This window comes from Rana temporaria, chromosome 7 (assembly GCF_905171775.1).
Source record: "Rana temporaria chromosome 7, aRanTem1.1, whole genome shotgun sequence".
In the NCBI taxonomy this organism is placed as follows: Eukaryota; Metazoa; Chordata; class Amphibia; order Anura; family Ranidae; genus Rana; species Rana temporaria.
This window is the reverse complement of record NC_053495.1, coordinates 4,694,263-4,721,889: the sequence shown is the minus strand read 5'-3', so window position 1 is coordinate 4,721,889 and position 27,627 is coordinate 4,694,263. Positions and strand designations below refer to the sequence as shown.

Genomic DNA, 27,627 nt, shown 5'->3' with positions numbered 1-27,627 from the left:
GACATTATGGCGGACACTTCGAACACTTTTGACACATTTTTGGGACCATTGGCATTTTTATAGCGATCAGTGCTTTAAAAATGCATTGGATTACTATAAAAATGCCACTGGCGGGGAAGGGGTTAACACTAGGGGCGGGGAAGGGGTTCCGTATGTTCCCTGGTGGCCTGCGCGAGAGCTGACGTTATATTACGGGCTCTCGTGCAGGGGAGCTGACCTGCCGCCGTAAAACTGCGGCGGCTGGTCGGCAAGTGGTTAAACTCTGAAAATAAAAGGCTTCAAAATTGGGTGGGCTCGGGACACAGAGAATTGCGCCATCAGCCCATTCCGTGTGTGATACAGCAGTGAATGGATATTCGCTATTGAAACGCCGATCCTCAATCCAGCCAATCAGAAGCAGGTCTGAGACCCTTTTTTCCCGATTGGCCAAAAAGAGAATCCTAATTGGCCGCCGAGGAGGAGGGAGGAAAACGGAAGCGATGCCGAGGATGGTAAAGCCGTCGCCGAGCAAGGGAAGCCGCCTGTGAAGCCCGGGAGAAGCGCTGCCCACCATAGATGGGGTAAGTGCTCCAGACCCGACTGACCGGGAGGTGGGGTTGGTACTTTTTGCCGCCCCCCCAAGCAGCGAAGCAAAGAAAGTTATACACTTGGGTGAGCATACACATGTATATAATATACGTGTGTGTGTGTGTATGTATATAAAATATCGTTGCAGACCCCCCGTTATATCAGGGTCCCCAGAGCCCCCTCATTACAACAAGATCCCCAGAGAGCCCCCTTCACATCAGGGTCCCCAGAGAGCCTCCCTACTTACCTCATGGTCCCCAGAGCCCTCTCATTACATCAGGGTCCCCAGAGCCCCCTCATTACAACAAGATCCCCAGAGAGCCCCCTTCACATCAGGGTCCCCAGAGAGCCCCCCTTACATCAGGGTCCCCAGAGAGCCCCCCTTACATCAGGGTCCCCAGGGAGCCCCCCTTACATCAGGGTCCCAAGAGCCCTCTCATTACATCAGGGTCCCAAGAGAGCCCCCCTTACATCAGGGTCCCCAGAGAGCCTCCCTACTTACCTCATGGTTCCCAGAAACTCTCATTACATGAGGGTCCCCAGAGAACCTCCCTTACATTAGGGTCCCCAGAGAACCTCCCTTACATTAGGGTCCCCAGAGAACCCCCCTTACATCAGGGTCCACAGGGAGCCCCCCCCCTTACATCAGGGTCCCCAGAGAGCCCTGCTCACATCAGGGTTCCCAGAGAGCCACCCTTACATCAGGGTCCCCAGAGAGCCCCCCTCACATCAGGGTCCCCAGAGAGCCCCCCTCACATCAGGGTCCCCAGAGAGCCCCCCTTACATCAGGGTCCCCAGAGAGCCCTCTCATTACATCAGGGTCCCCAGAGAGCCTCCCTCACATCAGGGTCCCCAGAGAGCCTCCCTCACATCAGGGTCCCCAGAGAGCCTCCCTACTTACCTCATGGTCCCCAGAAACCTCTCATTACATCAGGGTCCCCAGAAACCTCTCATTACATCAGGGTCCCCAGAGAGGACAGCGGCAAAAATGTCTGTGGGCTGGGCAAGGTGCACCCCGAGGGTCACGGGTTTGGCAACCCTGCCCTAGAGACTTGGGGCTATGGGCCCTAGATTCGGGACTATAGCCCCAGTAGCCACCCCCCTAGCAACGCCACTGTAGGTAACCCTTATTATAGGCAGAAATCAGTAAAGGAAGTTTACTTTCTCTTTAATCTGCCTATATTTTGACTTCCCGATCCCCCCCCCCCCCTGTTCTTTAATTTTATGCCTATTTTTAGACCGAGTGATGTCATCACTGGGTCTCTGTGCGTTTCTATGCAATGCAGTCAGATCATAGCTGGTGGGAGGGGCCGACAGGGGGCTGTACATAGCTACCAAAAACCATCACAACCCCCTGCTTCTCAGGAGCCCTCAGCCCTGATGCAAACAGTGGGAAGAGTTATGCAAATCAGGGGGGTACAGGCATTACACCTGTAAGGGGCCCGATGGTCCCCAGGGCCCCTTACAGGCCCGGCTGGCCCCTCTCCCATTTTTTTTTTATTTAGATGGCAACCCCCCTGTTTTTATTTATTTTTTTATAAAAAAATATATATTTTTTTTAATATATTTTTATTAGATTTTTTATTAAAGGGACAATTTTTTTTTCAGAGGTCCCCAGGGGCCAGGATGGCAACCCCCCCCCCTTTTTTTATTTATTTTTTATTAAAAGAAATATATTTTTTAATATATATTTTTATTATATTTTTTATTAAAGGGACAATTTTTTTAGGGGTCCGGAGACAACCCCCCCCTTTTTTTATAATTTTTTTTATATATACTTTTATTTCTTTTATTTTTATATATATACTATTATTATTATTATTATTATTATTATTATTATTATTATTATTATTATTATTATTATTAAAGGGCCCAGAGGTCCCCAGGGCCCTGGATGGCAACCCCCATTTTTTTTATTTATAAATGTTTATTTATTTTTTATTAAAGGGCCCAGAGGTTTCTTTTTTTCTTTGTATTAAAGGGCCCAGAGGTCCCGGATGGCAACCCCCCTTTTTTTGTGATTTTTATAAAAAATAAATAAAATATATATATATATATATATATATATATATATATATATATATATATATTTTTTTTTTTTTTTTTAATTATTATTATTAAAGAGCCCAGAGGTCCCCAGGGCCCCAGACGGCAACCCCCCTTTTAAAAAAATATATATATATTTTTTATTCATTTTTTTTCTTTTTTTTAAAGGGCCCAGAGGTCCCCTTGGCCCCGGATGGCAACCCCCTTTTTTTTTATATACATTTGTCTTTATTTCTTCATTTTTTGTAAAGGGCCCCCCCCCTCTTCTCAATTTGCAGGAGCCCCCCCCCCGGTTCTCTGCTCCAGGGGGCCCATGCCTGAAGCTGTGTAAGGGGCCCCATAATTCCTGATGGCGGCCCTGATTACACCTGTAAGGGGCCCGATGGTCCCCTGGACCCCTTACAGGCCCAGCTGGCCCCCCTCCCATTTTTTTATTTATTATTTTTTAATTATTGTTTAATAATTTTTTTTGCATTACACCTGTAAGGGGCCCGATGGTCCCCAGGGTTCTCTGCTCCGGGGGGGGGGGGGGGCTGCCTAAAGCTGTGTAAGGGGCCCCAACATTTGTGATGGCTGCCTTCTTAACTTTATTATAATCCCAAAAGGAAATCCCTGCAGAGTTATAGAGTTGAAATGAATTCTATTCCTCAGCAATGTGAATAATAATGATCTTTATATTGTTACAAAGTGTTACATAAAGTGACAATCCGCCATCGCAGGTGACACCTCCTCCTCCTCTGCAGTGTCATCGCCGTCCATTGTGTGGCGCTGCGCTCTTCTCCTCTCCGGCAGGTAAATCTGGAAATATTCCACCGCTGTGCCTGCCAAATCCTCCGCCGGTGAATGTTCACAGCCCCTCCCCCCACCTGTGTACATTCCCCCTCCCCAGCTGAACGCACTACCAGGAATTTCTCCACTGCGCCTTTCTCAGAAAGTGTGATGAGGAAGAAGGCGGGTGTGAGTGACGGCGCTGCAGCTGCTCTCCTTACAGGCCGCTGGTTGTGACGGCTTTTGTTAAAGCGTGACTCCGCCCACAACTGACATTTCAGTGTTTGCTGCACGATGAGCCCGCTGATATCCTCTTCTAATTCCAGGAACTCTATTGGTGGGATCCCTGTGCTGAGTTCCCGGGTCTGTACACCCGCTGTGCCCATTATGAGGGGTTCCCACCATCCCTGTGCTGAGTTCCCAGGTCTGTACACCCGCTGTGCCCATTATGAGGGGTTCCCACCATCCCTGTGCTGAGTTCCCGGGTCTGTACCCCCGCTGTGCCCATTATGAGGGGTTCCCACCATCCCTGTGCTGAGTTCCCGGGTCTGTACCCCCGCTGTGCCCATTATGAGGGGTTCTCACCATCCCTGTGCTGAGTTCCCGGGTCTGTACACCCGCTGTGCCCATTATGAGGGGTTCCCCCCATCCCTGTGCTGAGTTCCCGGGTCTGTACACCCGCTGTGCCCATTATGAGGGGTTCCCCCCATCCCTGTGCTGAGTTCCCGGGTCTGTACACCCGCTGTGCCCATTATGAGGGGTTCCCACCATCCCTGTGCTGAGTTCCCGGGTCTGTACACCCGCTGTGCCCATTATGAGGGGTTCCCACCACCCCTGTGCTGAGTTCCTGGGTCTGTACACCCGCTGTGCCCATTATGAGGGGTTCCCACCATCCCTGTGCTGAGTTCCCGGGTCTGTACACCCGCTGTGCCCATTATGAGGGGTTCCCACCACCCCTGTGCTGAGTTCCCGGGTCTGTACACCCGCTGTGCCCATTATGAGGGGTTCCCACCATCCCTGTGCTGAGTTCCCGGGTCTGTACACACGCTGTGCCCATTATGAGGGGTTAATTTTGTTTATTGAAAAAATCTTACAAACAACAACTTATATCCAATAAAACCATAATAAATAAAACATATTTACAAAACAATTGAATATGACTATACAAAACAGAAACAAACACAAGAACATAATAAACGGTGCAAACCAAATTGCGCACAACATAATCCCTACGGGAGAGCCAGACTAAAGAGCATCACCATGCATGTCACCTTTTATATAAAGTGAGTGGGAACTGCCATTAAGGTGGCTGAGGCCGTTTCTCAGCCTGGCTACTCCCTCTCCCTGGAGAACCAGCGCGCTTCGTTGCACCCTGGCACTCTTCATCCATAGAGGATGCAGAACTGAACGAGTCCCATTCATAGTCATCCTCAGACAGTACCGTAAATTTATTCGCCAAAGGCAAAACCTCAGGACTTAAGGTAACTGTACCTCCTTTTTTCCCCTTCTTTTTGCCTCTCCTCCTTTTATCCTCCAACCACTCCATATCATCCTTGGACAACCCGGAGTCAACAGCCTCCCCACACCCTTCACCCCCCCCCCCCCCCTACTCCCTTCCCTTATCTACCCCCAGGCCAGCCTCTTCACCATCCTCCCCACTCCTCTGCACCCCACGATCCTTAACAGGAACCCTGCAGCATCGAGGGAGGGGGACTGGCACCGCACCTGATGCACCAGCACCTCTTGCTGCCTCTGCAATTTTAGAAGACACAGAAGGATTGGACACATTCTCTGCAACTGACACCTTACTTACAGACTGGGAAGACACTGACACATTGGGAATTGGCACAGTCTGGGGCACCACGGACACATTGGGAATTGGCACAGTCTGGGGCACCACGGACACATTGGGAATTGGCACAGACTCAGATGGACTCACAGGCCCTCCAGCTGTTGAGCTCCGAGCATCCTCCATGTCCAGGCGGAAGAATTCCCTCATGAGCTCAGGCTTATTGTGCATTGCCTCAGGACACTGGCTATAAGGATGCCCCACCGCATTGCACAGATTGCACCTTATGAGGTTACAATCCTTAGCCAGATGTCCTATACCCTGGCACAGAGAGCACTTCATCACTGGACAGGAGGACGCAAGGTGACTCTTGTCTCCACATTTATTGCAGAGCTTTGGCTGGCCTGGATAGAAGATGGTCAGCCTGTCCCTCCCCAGGAAAGCCGAGGATGGCAGATGCTGGACGACATTATCAATGACTTTTAGTTTTAACTGAGCAGACCATCCCCCCGTCCATATTCCCCGGTCATCCAGAATCTTCTTTAGGGGGCCCAGGACGTCTCCATACCTCCTCAGCCATATACATAGATCCCCCGGTGGTATGGACTCATTGCGGACCAGAATCGTGACCACTTTAATGAGTGGCTGGCGGGAGACAAGTTTGGGCATGAGCCCCTTCCAGTCCGGCAGGCCCCTACACACGTGTTCATATTTCTCCCAAAAAATGTCCAAAGACTCCGGACGGAGAAAGGACAAATCATACTCATAGGAGCCTGCCGGACTGATCAGGGCGAAGATATCTGCGGGCGTGAACCCCATCTGTAGAATCTTATCCACCACCGCCCTCCTATGTGGGGGGATTCCACCGCCTTCCCACCTCAGCTGCACAACATTCCTCCTTTTAAACAGGGAGGAAGACAACCCATTCCCATGCTCCTTCCCTGCTTGTTCCCCCTTCCCAGATCCTGCAGCAGCAACACCAGCATAGGATTTCCTTCCACCCCCAGTACTTGCAGTCCTGTCCTTAGACACATTCAAACCTGCCGGCAAAGCGTCTGATTCAGCTTGGATTGTATTAGCAGAGGCAGGACCCACCCCCTCCCCCCGCTCTGTACACACAGCTCCAGTCCTGTCCAATGCAGACTTCTGCAGAGTTGTGGCACCACTGCACCCAGCATCTCCTCCATCATTCGCAGGTACAGCCGCTGTGCCTGGTCCAGGCAAAGTCACTGTATTGTCCATGGACCTCTCCGCAGACTGGCAGTTTTTATCAGGTGTATGCTGTACATTGTCTATGGGCTGACTGCCTGCAGCACTACAACCCTCAGCAAGCTTATTGTCATTAATAAAGTTCCCACCACCATCCTGCACACACACTGTACCTGCTTGCTGGGTTGTCACCTGTGCGACTTTATGGCTGGGATCAGAGCTTCCCTCAGCTGCTGCAGACTCCATGGTGGATCTTGCTCTCTCCACAGGACTAGAAACGGCGTCCATCTTGACATCACCATCCGGGGAAACTGCACCTGGAGGGGATTCCAACTTGGTTATGAAATCCAGCATGGCAGGACCTTCACCCTCCTGAGACATTCCACATTGCTGGGGTGTGAAGGGGGCAGAGGGCTCAGCGAATGTCAGAGGTGCCTGCACCTGCATCTCCTCGCTGGCTTCCCCATCCTCCATGCATGAAGCGGCTCCACTTCTCATGCGATTAAATCGCTCCTCATTCTTATATATTTTTTTAAATATTCCGCTCTTCTCCTTCAGAGAATACAGCAAATCCTTCTGTTTCCTCACAGCTTGTTCCAGGTCCTTCAGCTCAGGCCTCAGAGCTGGTCTTTTCTTACTGTATACTTTAGCACAGATCTGTTTTTTCTTCCTGAACTCGGCCATCAAAACCATCAATTTCTCCTCCTCCTTCTCAATCCGCTTCAACTTACTGACAGTCCTCTGTCTGAAGGCTGACAGGGACTCATCTTTCCTTTGGGTAGGCCCAGAATCTTCCACAGGCCTATCCAGGGGGGCCCCGCCCGGCTCTTCCCCAGGATCCAGCATCCCTCCTGGGGGAAGAGAAGCCACTCTAGCCCCTGGTCTCTGGAGCACAGGAGCAAAGGAATTAGCAACCACACCCTTCACTGACAAGGAGTGGAATGGCAGTTTCCCGCCATCCCTGTGCTGAGTTCCCGGGTCTGTACACCCGCTGTGCCCATTATGAGGGGTTCCCACCATCCCTGTGCTGAGTTCCCAGGTCTGTACACCCGCTGTGCCCATTATGAGGGGTTCCCACCATCCCTGTGCTGAGTTCCCAGGTCTGTACACCCGCTGTGCCCATTATGAGGGGTTCCCACCATCCCTGTGCCGAGTTCCCGGGTCTGTACACCCGCTGTGCCCATTATGAGGGGTTCCCACCATCCCTGTGCCGAGTTCCCGGGTCTGTACACCCGCTGTGCCCATTATGAGGGGTTCCCACCATCCCTGTGCTGAGTTTCTGGGTCTGTACACCCGCTGTGCCCATTATGAGGGGTTCCCACCATCCCTGTGCTGAGTTCCCAGGTCTGTACACCCGCTGTGCCCATTATGAGGGGTTCCCACCATCCCTGTGCTGAGTTCCCGGGTCTGTACACCCGCTGTGCCCATTATGAGGAGTTCCCACCATCCCTGTGCTGAGTTCCCGGGTCTGTACACCCGCTGTGCCCATTATGAGGGGTTCCCACCATCCCTGTGCTGAGTTCCCGGGTCTGTACACCCGCTGTGCCCATTATAAGGGGTTCCCACCATCCCTGTGCTGAGTTCCCGGGTCTGTACACCCGCTGTGCCCATTATGAGGGGTTCCCACCATCCCTGTGCTGAGTTCCCGGGTCTGTACACCTGCTGTGCCCATTATGAGGGGTTCCCACCACCCCTGTGCTGAGTTCCCGGGTCTGTACACCCGCTGTGCCCATTATGAGGGGTTCCCACCATCCCTGTGCTGAGTTTCTGGGTCTGTACACCCGCTGTGCCCATTATGAGGGGTTCCCACCATCCCTGTGCTGAGTTCCCGGGTCTGTACACCCGCTGTGCCCCATTATTAGGGGTTCCCACCATCCCTGTGCTGAGTTCCCGGGTCTGTACACCCGCTGTGCCCATTATGAGGGGTTCCCACCATCCCTGTGCTGAGTTCCTGGGTCTGTACCCCCGCTGTGCCCATTATGAGAGGTTCCCACCATCCCTGTGCTGAGTTCCCGGGTCTGTACACCCGCTGTGCCCATTATGAGGGGTTCCCACCATCCCTGTGCTGAGTTCCCGGGTCTGTACACCCGCTGTGCCCATTATGAGGGGTTCCCACCATCCCTGTGCTGAGTTCCCGGGTCTGTACACCCGCTGTGCCCATTATGAGGGGTTCCCATCATCCCTGTGCTGAGTTCCCGGGTCTGTACACCCGCTGTGCCCATTATGAGGGGTTCCCATCATCCCTGTGCTGAGTTCCCGGGTCTGTACACCCGCTGTGCCCATTATGAGGGGTTCCCATCATCCCTGTGCTGAGTTCCCGGGTCTGTACACCCGCTGTGCCCATTATGAGGGGTTCCCACCATCCCTGTGCTGAGTTCCCGGGTCTGTACACCTGCTGTGCCCCATTATGAGGAGTTCCCACCATCCTGGTGCTGATTACTTAGAACCCCCAAACATTATATATATATATATTTTTAGCATATTTTTAGCAAAGACCCTAGAGAATAACATGGCGGTCGTTGCAATATTTTATTTCACACCGTATTTGCGCAGCGATCTTTCAAACGCAATTTTTTCTTTTAAATAAAAAATAAGAAAACACTAAAGTCAGCTCCATTATTTTTGCATATTGTGAAACGTCCCACTGGGACGAAACGCGTGCAGGGGAATCCACACCACGTCGGCTGCAGCCACCTCTCATTCATTTCATTTTATCACTTGTCCCGAAGTGTTTGATCACATGCTGTTCACCCGGGCACTAGGATTTTAGTGCCTCGTATGTAAGTTTTACCTTCTTAATAAATGCCTACCTATAAGCCAGGGGTGGATCCAGAGTCTAGTCTTGGGAGGGGCACTGGCAGAAAATTTTGCGGGCAGTTTGTCAGGGCAATGGCTGGTGTTGGCGCTTCAATAATCACGGCGCCATGGTTGATATGGTGTCAGGATGATTGAAAGGCATTATTTCTATTATTACCGTATATACTCGAGTATAAGCCGACCCGAATATAAGTCAAGGCACCTAATTTTACCACAAAAAATGGGAAAACGTATTGAATATAAGCCTAGGGTGTCCATCTGCATGCCTCACTGTGCCCATGCCCCACTGTGTCCATGCCCCACTGCGCCCATGCCTCACTGTGTCCATGCCTCACTGTGCCCATGCATCACTGTGTCCATGCCTCACTGTGCCCATGCATCACTGTGCCCATGCCCCACTGTGCCCATGCCCCACTGTGCCCATGCATCACTGTGTCCATGCCCCACTGTGCCCATGCATCACTTTGTCCATGCCCCACTGTGTTCATGCCTCACTGTGCCCATGCCCCACTATGTCCATGCCCTACTGTGTCCATGCCCTACTGTGTCCATGCCCCACCATGCCCATGCCCCACTGTGTCCATGCCTCACTGTGTCCATGTCCCACTGTGCCAATGCCTCACTGTGCCCATGCCTCACTGTGCCCATGCCCCACTGTGCCCATGCATCACTGTGTCCATGCCTCACTGTGTCCATGTCCATGCCTCACTGTGCCCATGCCTCCCTGTGTCCATGCCTCACTGTGTCCATGACTACGGCCATACTTAACATTACTATTCCAGCTATTTGATGGAATAACTTTTGGCCTGATAATGCGTTACGTAAACGGCGTATCTGTACTGCGACGGCCGGGCATACGTTCGTGAATAGGCGTAAGTAGTGATTTACATATTCTACGCCGACTGCAATGGAAGCGCCACCTAGGGGTCAGCCTAAAAATTACACTTTAGGATACAAGGGTGTAAGACACTTATAGCTAGATTCAGGTACATGTCCGCAACTTTGCAGCGGCGTAGCTTAAGGCATTTAAGCTACGTCGCCGTAAGTTAGCGAGGCAAGTACATAATTCACAATGTACTTGCCTGCTAAGTTACGGCGGCTTAGCGTATATGCGGCGGGCGTAAGCGCGCCTAATTTAAAATAGGCTGAGGGGGCGTGTTTTATGCTAATTTGAGTTGACCTGACGTGATTGACGTTTTTTTGGAACGGCGCATGCGCCGTCCGCCTACATATCCCAGTGTGCATTGCGGCTAAGTACACCGCACGGTCCTATTGATTTCGACGTGGGCGTAAACGACGTAAATCCCTATTCACGGACGACTTACGCAAACGACGTAAAATTTTCGAATTTCGACGCAGGAACGACGGCCATACTTTACCATTACTATTCCATCTATTAGATGGAATAACTTTAGGCCTGATAATGCGTTACGTAAACGGCGTATCTGTACTGCGGCGGCCGGGCGTACGTTCGTGAATCGGCGTATCTACTGATTTACATATTCTACGCCAACCGCAATGGAAGCGCCACCTAGCGGCCAGCCTCAATATTGCAACCTAAGATAGGACGGCGCAAGCCGTCGTATCTTAGATATGTTTAAGCGTATCTCTGTTTGAGAATACACTTAAACTTAGGTCGGCGCAGATTCAGAGTTAGGTCGGCGTATCTACTGATACTCTACTGATAAGCCGGCCTAACTCTTTCTGAATCTACCTATTACGCCGCTCGTATCTGAGCCTAATTTAAGCGGGCCATATTCTTAAACAAGTTACGTAGGCGTATCAACAGATACGCCTACGTAAGTCCGTTTCCTATGTTTAAGTGTATTCTCAAACTGAGATACACTTAAACATGCCTAAGATACAACAGCCTGCGCCGTTGTATCTTAGGCTGCAATATTTACGCTGACCGCTAGGTGGCGGTCAGCGTAGAATATGCAAATGACTAGTCACGCCGATTCTCGAACGTACGCTTGCCCGCCGTAGTGTTTTAACGTCGTTTCCGTAAGCGATACGCGGCGTAAAGATAAAGATGCCCCCTAGGTGGCGTACTCAATGTTAAGTATGGCCGTCGATCCCGCGTCGAAATTTCAAAATTGAACGTCGTTTACGTAAGTCGTCCGTGAATGGCGCTGGACGCCATTTACGTTACAGTCAAAACAAATGACGTCCGTGAGACGTCATTTAGCGCAATGCAAGTCGGGTAATTTACCCGACGGAGCATGCGCATTACGATCGGCGCGGGAGCGCGCCTAATTTAAATGATCCACGCCCCCTGCCTGGATCATTTGAATTTGGATGGCTTACACGGGTGGACTTTACGCGATGCCGCCGCAAGTTCACAGGTAAGTGGTTTGGGAATCCGGCACTTGCCACTTAAACTTGCGGCGGCGTAACGTAAAGTACATACGTTCCGCCGCCTGAAATGTTTGAGAATATGGCCCAGCGTATCTGGTTACCAGAATACACTTAAATTAGCGCGGGCGCACATTCAGACTTAGGCTGGCGTATCTACTGATACGCCAGCCTAAGTCTCTCTGAATCTGGCTATTTGAGTGCATAAGTGAGACAACATATTGTGCTGGTTAATTTTCTATTTATTTGATTTTAATACAAATTCATTAGCACTAAATAATAAATTGATTGGTTTGATCAGACACAATAGAACTCATTGGATTTCGGGGGGGGTTACAAAAGAGGATGAATAAATTCTTCTCTGTCCTCTATGACCATTTCTCAGATCCCGGATAGGGACACGTAGGACAGGCGGCTCCTCTGTTGCGGGATTCTTCATTTCAGTGTGATGGACTTGGTCTCGAGTTCTTCCACAGATACGAATGTGATATCCGTTATGGGAAAGCGGATTGGAAAGGAGAGAGGATTTCCAGAAGGTAATTGTATGGCGATCTTGTCATTCTCAAACGTGAAGGAAACCTGTAAAGAAAAGAGGCGGCACGGCGTCAGCTTGCTGGGCTATAAAAAGTCAATGAGTGTTGGCTGAAGAGACAAAGGGCCAGATTCACGTAGGAGCGCGCATCTTTGTGCGGGCGTAACGTATCCTATTTACGCTACGCCTCCTCAACATTGACAGGCATATGCAGTATTCACAAAGCAAAAGTTGCGGCGGCGTAGCGTAAATAGGCCGGCGTAAGCCCGCCTAATTCAAATGTGGAAGATGTGGGCGTGTGATATGTAAATTTATTGTGACCCCACGTAAATGACGCTTTTTACGAACGGCGCATGCGCCGTCCGTGAAAGTATCCCAGTGCGCATGCTCCAAATTTACCCGCAAAAAGCCAATGCTTTCGACGTGAACGTAAATGACGCCCAGCCCTATTCGCGAACGACTTACGCAAACGACGTAAAACGTGAAAAATTTGACGCTGTTCCCGACGTCCATACCTAACATTGGTACGCCTCATAGAGCAGGGGTAACTTTACGCCGGGAAAAAGCCTAACGTAAACGGCGTATCTGTACTGCGTCGGCCGGGCGTACGTTCGTGAATAGGTGTATCTAGCTGATTTACATATTTCTAGGCGTAAATCAGCGTACACGCCCCTAGCGGCCAGCGTAAATATGCAGTTAAGATACGACGGCGTAGGAGACTTACGCTGGTCGTATCTTAGAGAAATTTTGGCGTATCTTATTCTTTGAATCAGGCGCCAAGATACGACGCCTTCTGTGCCGGAATGTTTTAGTGACGGTCTCTGTATTTCGTCACCTAGAACAATGACTGGTTTAATAGCTTGTGGCCAGTTTGTGATCCCTCTATGCCGGCCATTCTCACCCGGGGGTGACTACTGAGGTTTCTAGGGATCCGTTGAGCTGTGGCTGATTAACCTCCCATTGGATGGTTCCTGCTCATTCTGGGGCCCAACACCACTTGGTGGGGTCGGCTTCATGATCACCAATGATATTTTTCGCTGACTGTAAAGCCTCGTACACACGATAGGTTAACCAGAGGATAACGGTCTGAAGGACCGTTGTCATAGGTTAACCGATGAAGCTGACTGATGGTCCGTCACGCCCACACACCAAAGGTCAAATAACCGATCGTGTCAGAACGCGGTGACGTAAAACACGACGACGTGCTAAAAAAACCCGAAGTTCAATGCTTCCAAGCATGCGTCGACTTGATTCTGAGCATGCGTGGATTTTTAACCGATGGTCGTGCCTACTAACGATCGGTTTTGACCTATCGGTTAGGAATCCATCGGTTAATTTTAAAGCAAGTTGGCTTTTTTTTTTAAACCGATGGTTAAATAACCTATGGGGCCCACACACACGATCGGTTTTGACCGATGAAAACGGTCCATCAGACCGTTGTCCTCTGGTTAACCTATCGTGTGTACGATAGGCCTAAGAGTGGAATTTTGACCACCACTGTGAGTGGGACATTCTTACTACTGGCCACCAATGTAAGGGGCATTTTATTCCACCGACTACCAATGAATTGGTACCAGAACACTTTTCAAGGGTTCCTCTGGGGGCACAAAGGTTAAGAAATGTAGCTGGCATGTCATACGGCATTGATAACGTCCTATTGATAACGAAACGCGTCTGGGAGGACGCGCAGTGACGTCACCACGCTAAGGAGGAAGGGCTCCTAGTATCTGCCGGCCGGCACAATTTGTTCTTATGTCATACGGCAGCCTTTCCATTATCCTACCCCTACCACCCACATACCACATGCTCGCCATGCACTGAGGCGCTGGCATTGGGCAGTGAATCCTAGGGGGCAGGGCTTATTGTAAAAGGGGGCTGAGCTTAACATTTGATGTGTGTATACCAATTGGAATGTTATGACTCTCTCAGTTGTTATTTTCAATAATACTGTGACAGGGGCCCCAATACACGCCTGTCCTGATAAGGGTCCCATCTGCCACTGTCCCAGCCACGGCCCCAATTCATATGTGTCTTTGAGAGGGGTCCCATCTACTATGACTGACTTGGGGTAAATGAAGATACAATTATTCTGGGTCAGCTATTCTACCCCCATATAGAATTAAGCCTTCTCACTTTTAGCATCTGAGGAATTCTGCTCCCAGAGAGAAATGTAGATAAACTAAGCACCCATCAGCAGTAATATCCATTCCCTGTACCCCCCCCCAATCACACACTGGTTTCCCCTGTATTCCTCCCCATCACGCACATTGGTAGCTCCTTTGTACTTCTCCCCCCTGGCAGCTGGCACACACATTGGACCCTTTCCATTATACTACCCCCAGCACCCACATTGGTCTCCCCATAACAGAGGTGTAGCATGATGGTGATAAACTTCAATTCCTGAACAGCCCCCCCCCCCCTCTCCACTACTCCCCAGATTGAGCCTTATGCCGCGTACACGCGATTGGACACGTTGGCTCAAACTTGTCTTACATACACACAGTCATGTTGGAAATTCCGATCGCCAAGAATGTGGTGACAACACTGAAAAATGAAGTTCAATGATTCCAAGCATGCGTCAAATTGATTCCGAGCATGCGTAGGATTTTTTGTGCATCGGAATTGCATACAGACGATCAGAATTTACGACGTGATCAGCCTTGTCCAATCACGGCTGATCACGATGTAAACAGGAAGAGCCTTTGATCGGCTCTTCCTCACTCGAGTCTGACAGACGCGAGTAGAGGAGAGCCGATCGGCGGCTTTCCTGACAGGGGGGGTATACGCTGATTGTTTATCAGCGTAGCCCCCCCCCCCCCCGGATGCCCACACTGGACCACCAGGGAAGCTACCAGGACCACCAGGGAAGGGGGCAACATGTGGATGGCCAGGCATGTACCCCATGGCCATCCACATGTTAAAAAATCTTCGCAATAGATGCCAATCAGTGCCCACAAATGGGCACTGACTGGCAACATGGGCACAACATAAAAAAAGTGATGCCCAGCAATGCCACCATCAGTATCAGTGCCACCCCTCAGTGTCCATGAGTGCCCATCTGTGCCACCTATCAGTCCCACCCATAAATGCCCATCAGTGCCGCCTATGAGTGCCCATCAGTGCCTCATACCAGCACCGCCAATCAGTGCTCATCAGTGCCACCTCATCAGTACCACCTCATTGGTGCCACCTCATCGGTGCCCATCAGTGCCACCTTATCAGTGCCCATCAGTGCAGCCATATCTATGCCCGTAATTAAAGAAGAAAACGTACTTATTTACAAAAAAATTAACAGAAAAAAATAAAAACTATTTTTTTTTCTAAATTTTCAGTCTTTTTTTAGTTGTTCCGCAAAAAAAAAAAAATCGCAGAGGTGATCAAATACCACCAAAAGAACGCTCTATTTGTAGGAACAAAATGATACAAATTTCATTTGGGTAGCATGACCGCGCAATTGTCATTCAAATTGCGACAGCGCTGAAAATTGGCCTGGGCAGGAAGGTGCGTGAGTGCCCCCCCGGTATTGCAGTGGATAAACAAGTGTGATTTAACTGTACTTCTGTCTCGGTCCGATTCATGGTTCCTGACACCATTCTGCCGTCGTGAAATGACGGCGTGCAGTCGGCAAGTGGTTAACCACTTGCTTACTGGGCGCATATACCCCCATCCTGCCCAGGTGAAATTTCAGCTTCCGGCACTGCGTCGCTTTAACTAACAATTGCGCGGTCGTGCGACGTGGCTCCCAAACAAAATTGATGTCCTTTTTTCCCCACAAATAGAGATTTCTTTTGGTGGTATTTGATCGCCTCTGCCGTTTTTATTTTTTGCGCTATAAACAAAAAAAAAGCGACAATTTTAAAAAAAATACAATATTTTTTACTTGTTGCTATAATAAATATCCCAATTTAAAAAAAAAAAAAAACACATTTTTTTTCCTCAGTTTAGGCCGATACGTATTCTTCTACATATTTTTGGTAAAAAAAAAAAAAATCGCAATAAGCGACTGGTTTGCGCAAACGTTATAGCGCCTACAAAATAGGGGACAGAATTATTTTTTATTATTTATTTTTTTTACTAGAAATGGCGGCGATCTGCGATTTTTATTGGGACTGCGACGTTATGGCGGACACATCGGACACTTTTGACACATTTTTGGCGCCATTCACATTTATACTGCGATCAGTGCTATAAATATGCACTAATTACAGTATAAATGTGACTGGCATTGAAGGGGTTAACACTAGGGGGTGAGGAAGGGGTTAAATGTATTCCCTGCATTGTGTTCTAACTGTAGGTGGAGGGGGGGTGACTGGGGGGGTGACCGATCTATGTCCCTATGTACAAGGGACACAGATCGGTCTCCTCTCCCCTGACAGCACCGCTGCCTCTGTGTAAAACGGCCAATGAGAGATGATCTCATATGTTTACATATGAGATCATCTCTCATTGGCCGCACAGATCGCATCGCAAACGGCCACTCTGATTGGCCGTTCGCGGCGATCTGTAATTGGCCAAGAGACACGGCCAACACAGAGTTTCCCCGCTGCGCGCTCTGGAGCGTGCGCGGGGAACGCGCAAAGGGGCGGACGTCAATTGACGTCCACTTGGATTTTGGGTTCCGCGCTGTAGCCGGCATTAGACTATAGCGCGGGTCCCAATCGGTTAAACAAGCTGGAGTTAGAAGCCGATTGTCTCCCATGCAGAGCTGTACCGGATTTTGCACTCTCCAGTTTTCGTAAATAACCCCCCCCCCCCCCAATGGGTCCAATATGAAAAGTGATGTCACATTGGCCCATCCAACATTTGTCCCGCCCCCTCCCAGTGTAGACGTACCTTGGTGTCTGACCCCGCCTGGAAGGGGAAGAAGCCCTCCCTCTGCTCCTCTCCAAAGACACCGTCCTTCATTGAGTTCAAGACTATCTTGCGCTGGTCTGCAAGATAATCAAATCGAACGTCGAAGTGTATCACTTTATTATTAGAATCTTTTCCCATGTTTATGAAAAACCTAGAAAGACAGAAACAGCAATTATTCTTCTCAGCCGACCTTGTTGGATATAATAGTGGAGTCATTCACCATGGGGTCCTGCCCCGGGTATCAGAGGGACTTTTGCCACTATTAATGATAATTCACGATACAAAATTATATTTACATTTTCTAAAATCTCAATAAATAGAAATAATAATAAAAAAAAGTATATATATATATGTAGCGCTCACCACCGAAGGAGCCGCTGGTTATAGATTGGGATGGCAGTTCTACCTCATGGCTCTTTCCGTACGTCTAGGGGTGAAGGATGTACGCAGCAGCAGTAAAGGAATGTCCACAAATGAATGTCTTTTTATGTGCACTTTATTACCCAGCCGGGTAAAAACGGTTAACAGGTGATGAAGGGGATAGAGGTGAAAAAAGAAGAACTGCAGATTCAGGCTTAGTACTTGAACAGTCCTGTTCCTATGCATAGCAGCAGGGCTGACCCTATGATGGGACCGGGTGGTACCATGGGTACCAGGCAGCACTTTTAGGGGGGCAGCATATTTTTTGTGCTATAAATATATATATATTTTTTAACTTTTTGCTATAATAAATATCCCCAAAATTTAGAAAAATAAACTATTTTCTTCAGTTTAGGCCAATATGTATTCTTCTACATATTTTTGGTACCAAAAAAAAAACCCACACAATTAGCGTACATTGATTAGTTTGCGCAAAAGACATTGTGGCCGCCGGCAATTCACAGGTCCCTTTATACTCCTGGATACATGAATAGAGCCATGACAGGTCCTTTTATACGCCTATATGCATGAATAGAGCCATGGCAGGTCCTTTTATACGCCTATATGCATGTATAGAGCCATGACAGGCCCTCTTTATTCTCCTACATACATGTATAGAGCCATGACATGTCCTCTTTATACTCCTTTATACATGTATAGAGCCATGACAGGTCCTCTTTATACTCCTTTATACATGTATAGAGCCATGACAGGTCCTCTTTATACTCCTTTATACATGTATAGAGCCATGACAGGTCCTCTTTATTCTCCTATATACATGTATAGAGCCATGACAGGTCCTCTTTATACTCCTATACATGTATAGAGCCATGACAGGTCCTCTTTATACTCCTATATACATGTATAGAGCCATGACAGGTCCTCTTTATACTCCTTTATACATGTATAGAGCCATGACAGGTCCTCTTTATACTCCTATATACATGTATAGAGCCATGACAGGTCCTCTTTATACTCCTTTATACATGTATAGAGCCATGACAGGTCTTCTTTATACTCCTTTATACATGTATAGAGCCATGACAGGTCCTCTTTATACTCCTATACATGTATAGAGCCATGACAGGTCCTCTTTATACTCCTATATACATGTATAGAGCCATGACAGGTCCTCTTTATACTCCTTTATACATGTATAGAGCCATGACTGGTCCTCTTTATACTCCTTTATACATGTATAGAGCCATGACAGGTCCTCTTTATACTCCTTTATACATGTATAGAGCCATGACAGGTCCTCTTTATACTCCTATATACATGTATAGAGCCATGACAGGTCCTCTTTATACTCCTTTATACATGTATAGAGTCATGACAGGTCCTCTTTATACTCCTTTATACATGTATAGAGCCATGACAGGTCCTCTTTATACTCCTTTATACATGTATAGAGCCATGACAGGTCCTCTTTATACTCCTTTATACATGTATAGAGCCATGACGTGTTTAGTTATCATGATATAAAATAATGAATGTGGGGGCCTTTTGGTTGGCGTAATTTTTTTTCTGGGGGGGGGCAGCATTTCATTCTTGGTCCCAGGCAGCACAATGTCTTGGGCCGGCACTGCATAGCAGCTTTTCTTACACCACTCCTGCCCGAGTGGGTTTAGCGTGTCCGGATAGGCCTCTCTCACTGACCTAGCAGCCGGAACACCCTCGAATCTCCTCAGAACGAAGTCTCTGCCACAGGCCCTTTTAGATAAATGTCAGAACTGAACCTTTTTCCTTAACGTCGCCACAGATACCGACTGAAAGGAGTCAATCCTTCAGTGTCCGGTCACCTTGATCCCCGATGGTTCGTCAGAATCCTGTTGGACCGCCAGCCTCTCATTGGCGCTCCTCAGATGGACTCCCCATCGAACAGCTAAACTCGCATGGGATCTTTGAAGTGGGAACCCAGTCGACCACTGGGTCTTCATCCTGCTCAATTGCTCCGGACCATCTTAGGCCCGAAACCAGGAACACTGCATAGTACGCACACCCCGGCCAGGTAGGCCATAACGCCGGAGCGCTGTGAGGCGGCCTCCCTAAAGGTGGGTGCCACACTGGAAGAAGACCCCACAAAATGGCGTCTGCCTCATAAGTACCCTTTCCCAGCATGCCCAGTGAGGCCAAACCCTCCTGATGGGCTGCTGGGAAAAAGCACCCAAACCCTGACTCCACTGCTGCCACATGCAGCACCGGGTGGGAAGAACACCCCAGTGCAACAGAATAAGCCCACAGCACAGCAAAGCCGAGACAGAGACCCTAAACAATTGGTTACAATTGGAATCAGAGTCACTTACACTCTGATTACCCCTAAATTTCAATAGCACCGGTTACCCTAGAAGTAACCAGGTGCTACATATAGATTATACCAGCTAATATTTTTTGAGCCCTAAAACTATAATAGTTTGCTAGAAAAACATTTCTAAACAAATGGGGTCCTGGTAATCCACGTCCCCCTACCACAAAATATCGAAAGTGATCCTGTAGCCTGGACATGGACAAACAGCTACTTACATATTCTTAACAAGCTGTAATTGAGCTTTTAGACCAGGGGTGCCCAACCTTTTGAAGAGCGAGGGCCACTTAAGCAACTTGGCAACCAGTCGCGGGGCCACAAGGAGCGGAGCAAGAGGATGACAGGCCCATGTCCACACTGCATATGTAGAGCAAACACGGACACAGCCCACTTTACTCTATGGACCATCCAATCTGCCCAGACGGAAGGGGACAGATACTTCTGCCGCTCGATAGAGGTGAATGGAGGGTCCGATTGGGTTGAACTGATGGGCCTCGTACACACGATAGGTTAACCAGAGGACAACGGTCTGAAGGACCGTTGTCTTAGGTTAACGGATGAATCTGACTGATGTCGTCCGTCGTGCATACACACCATCAGTTAAAAAAACGATCGTGTCAGAACGCAGTGACGTAAAACACGACGACGTGCTGAAAAAAAAAAAAACGAGGTTCAATGCTTCCAAGTATGCGTCGACTTGATTCTGAGCATGCGTGGGTTAAATTTTAAAGCAAGTTCCTATTTTTTTAACCGAAGGTTAAATAACCTATGGGGCCTACACACGATCGGTTTTGAACAATGAAAACAGTCCTTTAGACCGTTGTCCTCTGGCTATCCTATCGTGTGTACGAGGCCATAGTGTGAAAGGGGCCTAAGACTGCTTTCACACTGATGTTCTGGTGTTTACCCACACCCTGGGTTCAGCGCAGTGCACCTGTGGCTTTCCTGCAGGTTAGCTGCATTTTGCCATAGACTTATAATATATCCTGCAGGTGTAGTGCACTTTCTGAGAGTGCACCAAACCTGCAGCTAATAACAGAAGTCTATGGCACAGTGCAGGTAACCCGCAGATACGTCCATATATACATTGTGATTTTAGGACCATACTTACCTTTAATAACAGGCTTCCATTCTAGTATAACTGGCTTTTGCTATCCCTGGCAGAGTCACTTCTCAGAGGCAAAGTAAGGTGAGCTGAGCTGCTGCTGAGACTGCTGAGTCACTGCTGGGGGGGGGGGGGGGGGGGGGGAGGGAATGCTGTAAAAATAAGCTGAGCTGCTGAGTCACTGCTGGGGGATGGAGAAGGATTTGCTATTTTGTGCCCTTTCACTCCCTGTTGCCATTCCAGGGGTGTTTCGATCTCTAACTAGGTATGTGATAGTGATGAAGTGCTTTCTACTGTAAATATTGAGGATGAAATTCTCCACAGTGCCTGCATCTACACAGGTTAGTGGGGTCTAAGAGGAGAGAAAGAGATCATGCATGTCTAAGCTTATTCTCTAGATAAAGTGCTTTGAGGTCCCCGGGAAAAGAGTGCCTGAAAAAAATTGCTGAACCATAATATTTATAAAAAAACGAATGTAATGTACTCCGGCCCTACCAGTAATGTGTGTAATCTGAGGTCCGGTATTATATCAGGGACCCCAAATTCCCAGCGGGGGGTCAGTAGGATGTACACAGAGCGCACTTTACTACTTTTGTAATAAGTAGCCGAGAAGAAAATCTTCACCTACCTTTTACAGTCATGCGGGATGAAGCCCTCCACCTCCACCTGGGAACCGAGTCTAATCTGTATGAGAGAAAGGAGAGAATTATTACACCCTGTATAATAGAGAGGGGGGGGATTATTACACCCTGTATAATAGAGAGGGGGGGTTATTACACCCTGTATAATAGAGAGGGGGGGTTATTACACCCTGTATAATAGAGAGGGGGGTGATTATTACACCCTGTATAATAGAGAGGGGGGGATTATTACACCCTGTATAATAGAGAGGGGGGGTAATTACACCCTGTATAATAGAGGGGGGGGATTATTACACCCTGTATAATAGAGAGAGGGGGGGTGATTATTACACCCTGTATAATAGAGAGGGGGTGATTATAACACCCTGTATAATAGAGAGGGGGGTTGTAACGGACCTATGCATGCTGCCTGGACATCGATAACCATCATGCAGTGAGGACTACAAAGAACTGTATGGCTTGTTACAATTGGATTTACCACATTGTATTCTGAGCTAAAAGGGTTAATTATAGAAGGGACTCTTTCACTGCTGAATGCTAATATTCCCTTTGCATAGCTAATGGACTCTCCTTTGTGTAGTTACAGCCTCCTGTCAGGTGTATGCCGAGGGGATGATGTGTGAGTGTGTAATTGTTTTAAAGGTTAATTGAATTCTATTGTCTGATCAAGTCATGTTAAATGTAAGATTGGAGCCAAACGGTCTAGAGACTGAGTGGATCAAGGGAATGTCATTATTTCAAAGCATGTGTATTGAAGCTCCCCCTGTGTGAGGGGGGGGGCGGAGATTGTCATTGTTCATGTAAGTTTTTGTAACCACATATAAGCGAGGTGAAATGTGCCATTAAAACAGTCTTGTTTGACCCTTCAAACGCAGCCTCGTCTCGTTCTTGATGGGGGACCCTCTCACGCTCTGGATCTTGGGGATGGAATGATACCGGTTTTACTTGCATATCGCACTTTGCCAGGGAAAAGGACGTCTCCAACGGCTGATACCCTCTCACTAGCTCGGGTAGCCGTTACATTGGTTGGCAGCAGCAGGATAGTTCTTTTATCCAAAGAGCAAGTTCTGAATGGAGAACTCACCACTACCCACACATAACAACACTGTACTCACCACTACCCACACCCCGCAACACTATACTCACCACTGCCCACACCCCGCAACACTATACTCACCACTGCCCACACCCCGCAACACTATACTCACCACTGCCCACACCCCGCAACACTATACTCACCACTACCCACACCCAGCAACACTATACCCACCACTACCCACACCCAGCAACACTATACCCACCACTACCCACACCCAGCAACACTATACTCACCACTACCCACACCCAGCAACACTATACCAACCACAACCCACACCCAACAACACTATACTCACCACTACCCACACCCAGCAACACTATACCCACCACTGCCCACACCCAGCAACACTATACCCACCACTACCCACACCCAGCAACACTATACCCACCACTACTCACACTCAGCAACACTATACCAACCACTACCCACACACCCAGCAACACTATACTCACCACTACCCACACCCAGCAACACTATACCAACCACAACCCACACCCAACAACACTATACTCACCACTACCCACACCCAGCAACACTATACCCACCACTACCCACACCCAGCAACACTATACCCACCACTACTCACACCCAGCAACACTATACCCACCACTACTCACATCTAGCAACACTATACTCACCACTACCCACACCCAGCAACACTATACCCACCACTACTCACATCTAGCAACACTATACTCACCACTACTCACACCCAGCAACACTATACCCACCACTACTCACATCCAGCAACACTATACCAACCACTACCCACACCCAGCAACACTATACCAACCACTACTCACACCCAACAACACTATACTCACCACTACCCACACCCAGCAACACTATACTCACCACTACCCACACCCCGCAACACTATACTCACCACTGCCCACACCCCGCAACACTATACTCACCACTACCCACACCCAGCAACACTATACCCACCACTACCCACACCCAGCAACACTATACCCACCACTACCCACACCCAGCAACACTATACCCACCACTACCCACACCCAGCAACACTATACTCACCACTACCCACACCCAGCAACACTATACCAACCACAACCCACACCCAACAACACTATACTCACCACTACCCACACCCAGCAACACTATACCCACCACTGACCACACCCAGCAACACTATACCCACCACTACCCACACCCAGCAACACTATACCCACCACTACTCACACTCAGCAACACTATACCAACCACTACCCACACACCCAGCAACACTATACTCACCACTACCCACACCCAGCAACACTATACCAACCACAACCCACACCCAACAACACTATACTCACCACTACCCACACCCAGCAACACTATACCCACCACTACCCACACCCAGCAACACTATACCCACCACTACCCACACCCAGCAACACTATACCCACCACTACTCACACTCAGCAACACTATACCAACCACTACCAACACCCAGCAACACTATACCCACCACTACTAACATCTAGCAACACTATACTCACCACTACTCACACCCAGCAACACTATACCCACCACTACTCACATCCAGCAACACTATACCAACCACTACCCACACCCAGCAACACTATACCAACCACTACTCACATCTAGCAACACTATACTCACCACTACCCACACCCAGCAACACTATACCCACCACTACCCACACCCAGCAATACTATACTCACCACTACTCACACCTAGCAACACTATACCCACCACTACCCACACCCAGCAACACTATATCCACCACTACCCACACCCAGCAACACTATACTCACCACTACCCACACCCAGCAACACTATACCCACCACTACCCACACCCCGCAACACTATACCCACCACTACCCACACCCCGCATCACTATACCCACCACTACTCACACCCAGCAACACTATACTCACCACTACTCACACCCAGCAACACTATACTCACCACTACTCACACCCAGCAACACTATACCCACCACTACCCACACCCAGCAACACTATACCCACACCCAGCAACACTATACCCACCACTACCAACACCCAGCAACATTATACCCACCACTGCCACACCCAGCAACACTATACTCACCACTACTCACACCCAGCAACACTATACTCACCACTACTCACACCCAGCAACACTATACTCACCACTACTCACACCCAGCAACACTATACTCACCACTACTCACACCTAGCAACACTATACTCACCACTACTCACACCCAGCAACACTATACTCACCACTACTCACACCTAGCAACACTATACTCACCACTACCCACACCCCGCAACACTATACCCACACCCCGCATCACTATACCCACCACTACCCACACCCAGCAACACTATACCCACCACTGCCCACACCCAGCAACACTGTAACTACCACTGCCTTCTCCCAGCAGCCCTATACCCACCACTGCCTAAACCCATTAATCTTATACCAGCCTATGCCCTCACCCAGCAACACTATACCAACCACCACCCACACCCAACAGCACTGTATGCATCATTGCCAACACCTATCAACCCTATACAACAACTGACAATACCCAGCAACACTATTCCAACCACTACCCACACCCAACGATCCTATACCCACCAATGTCCCCACCCGTTAGCACTATACCACCCAATTCCCACATCCAGCAATGTTATGTTTACCACTGTCCCCACAGAGCAACACTATACCCATCATTACCAACAGCCAGCAACCCTATACTAACCTATGCCCACACCCTCCAACCTATGTCCACACTTAGCAACCCCCTACCCACCACTGCCCTCTGCCAGCAGCACTATACCAACCACTGCCCTCTCCCAGCAGCACTATACCCACCACTGCCCTCTCCCAGCAGCACTATACCCACCATTGCTTACAGCCCACAGAACCCAAATGTTTAGCTTTTGCAGCTTCTATCGGAGCTCATACTCACATTAGTTGCCATCCTGCTTCCTTGTCAGAGAATTTTGTGAAAAGGTGCGCCTCTACCCCTCAATATATAGGAGGTCTGCTGAGGGTGGAACCAGTCATGACCCCGCCCAGTGATCCCAGCCGCAGAGGCGGCTCTCTAATTAGGCAATCGCCTTAGGCCCCGCGATAAGAGAGTCACTACATCTGAAATCAGCACATTGAGTAAGTAAATAATTGCAACTTTCGGTCATTGTGTAGAAGTTTTAGAGAAGTGATTTTGAGAAGTGACCTTTCTTCCCCCTCTCCCTACTTCTCAGAAAATGAGCCATCCAACGAGAGGTGGGCAGGAGGGTCGGCTGCCCTTTGGTGCAATGTTTTTTTTGCAGGGATAGGGGTGCCCTGACCTTAGCCCTAAGGGAAGGGGGTGGGGAGCACAGTTTGGCATCTTTGCCCTGGGCACTGGATGATCTTGTCCCGACACTGATGGCAGCACAAAGCTGTCTGGGAACAGAAGGATTACAAAGACATTGACATTTCATTTCCCTATACACGAAAAACAACACACCAAAATGTATATCTCTGACAAATACCGCAGTGCTGTACAGAGATCACTGAGCCAGTCACATCAGTCTCTGTACCAGAGGAGCTTACACTCTAATGTCCCCCCCACAGTCACACACTATTAGCCGGATTCAGGTAGACTTACGACGGCGTATCAGTAGACACGCTGTCGTAAGTCCGAATGAGCGCCGTCGTATCTTTAAGCGTATTCTTAAACTGAGATACACTTCACTGTTGCTAAGATACGACCGACGTAAGTCTCCTACGCCGTTGTATCTTAGCTGCATAGTTACGCTGGCCGCTAGGGGCGTGTACGTGGATTTACGCGTCTAAGATACGCCGATTCACAAACGTACGTACGCCCGTCGCAGTAAGATACGCCGTTTACGTAAGACATACGCCGGCGTAAAGATAAACCACCAAAAAGAAGGCGCAGCCCATGCAAGGTATGGACGACGTATTTGACGGCGTTTGCGTAAGCGTACGTGAATGGGGCTGGGCATAGGTTACGTTCACGTTGAAAGCATTGAGCCGACGTCGTTACGTAGGGAGTATTTGCAACGTGATTCTGAGCATGCACGCGCATGCGCCGTACAAACGGCCCTCATTTACATGGGGTCACGGTTAATTTAAATGTAGCCCGCCCACTACATGCCTACTTTGAATTAGGCGTGGTTACGCCGGCCCATTTGCGCTACGCCGACGTAACTTAGGGAGCAAGTGCTTTGTGAATACTGGCCTTGCCTCTCTATTTTACGTTGGCGTAGTGCAAATGAGCTGCGCTACGCCAGCTTAAACATACGCCAGGAAGAGGGCAATAATACAGGAGATAACGGATCGGATCAATGCGGAGGGGGGGGGGAGACGGGGACCCCCAGTGGGATTCAGAAGAAGATCAATGATCTGAGGAGTTTGGTCAAGGACAAGATGGCCAAGCAAGCAGCCCATGCCAGGGGCACTGGAGGAGGGCCACCCTGCTCCGTAAGGTGGACTGAGGAGGAGCTTGCTGTGGCCCGTTACTTCCACAGCCAGCAAGTGGTGGGCCTGCCTGGCTTTGAATCCGATGATCCTGTGAGGACAGGTAAGTTTTTTTTATTTTCATCTGGTGAGTAGCATGTGTGGGTGGGGGAAGGGAATATGTGCCAAGTGTGTGGATCCTCCAACCTGTGTATGTTTTGTGTCCTCCACAGATGGCCAGGAGGTTGCTGGGCCATCAGGCCAGGCTGCACCACCCCCAGGACAACAGGCTGCTGAGGAGCCCCAAGAAGGGCAGGAGTCCCCAGGGCAGGGGAGTGGCCACAACTCCCCTCACGAGGAGGTTCAGGGGGAGGAGGATGAGGGGGGAGGTTGAGGATGACCGGATGGACATTGCCCGAGAAGTGATGATGTGTTGGGATCATGATTCCCTTGCGCCTGACACTACCTCCCACTCCTCCCCCAACAGGGCTGCCCCCCCAGGGTAATCCCCTGCTCCCAGGCCACAAGCCTCATCTGGAGGCAGTCAGGCCACCATCAGGGGTAGTCCCTCCCACTCCTCCACCAACAGTGCTGCCCCCCCAGGGGGCTCATCTCCTCCCAGGCCACAAGCCTCAACTGCAGGCAGGAAGGCCACCCAGAAGACCAGGGGGGTGGCCGATTTCGCGCC

The 27,627-nt window shown here is 49.3% G+C and overlaps 1 protein-coding gene across 1 annotated transcript; it reads right to left on the bottom strand.

Annotated features, from left to right (window-relative positions):
- Nucleotides 1–11,775: 11,775 nt before the first annotated feature.
- On the bottom strand, nucleotides 11,776–25,551 carry LOC120944951 (galectin-1-like). The gene is made up of 4 exons (XM_040358727.1): nucleotides 25,444–25,551; nucleotides 21,396–21,451; nucleotides 16,917–17,088; nucleotides 11,776–12,130 (listed from the first exon to the last, which is right to left on the bottom strand). The coding sequence occupies exons 1-4, from the start codon at nucleotides 25,453–25,455 to the stop codon at nucleotides 11,987–11,989; spliced, it is 384 nt and encodes a 127-aa protein (XP_040214661.1). The 5' UTR covers nucleotides 25,456–25,551; the 3' UTR covers nucleotides 11,776–11,986.
- Between the last annotated feature and the right edge of the window lie 2,076 nt (nucleotides 25,552–27,627).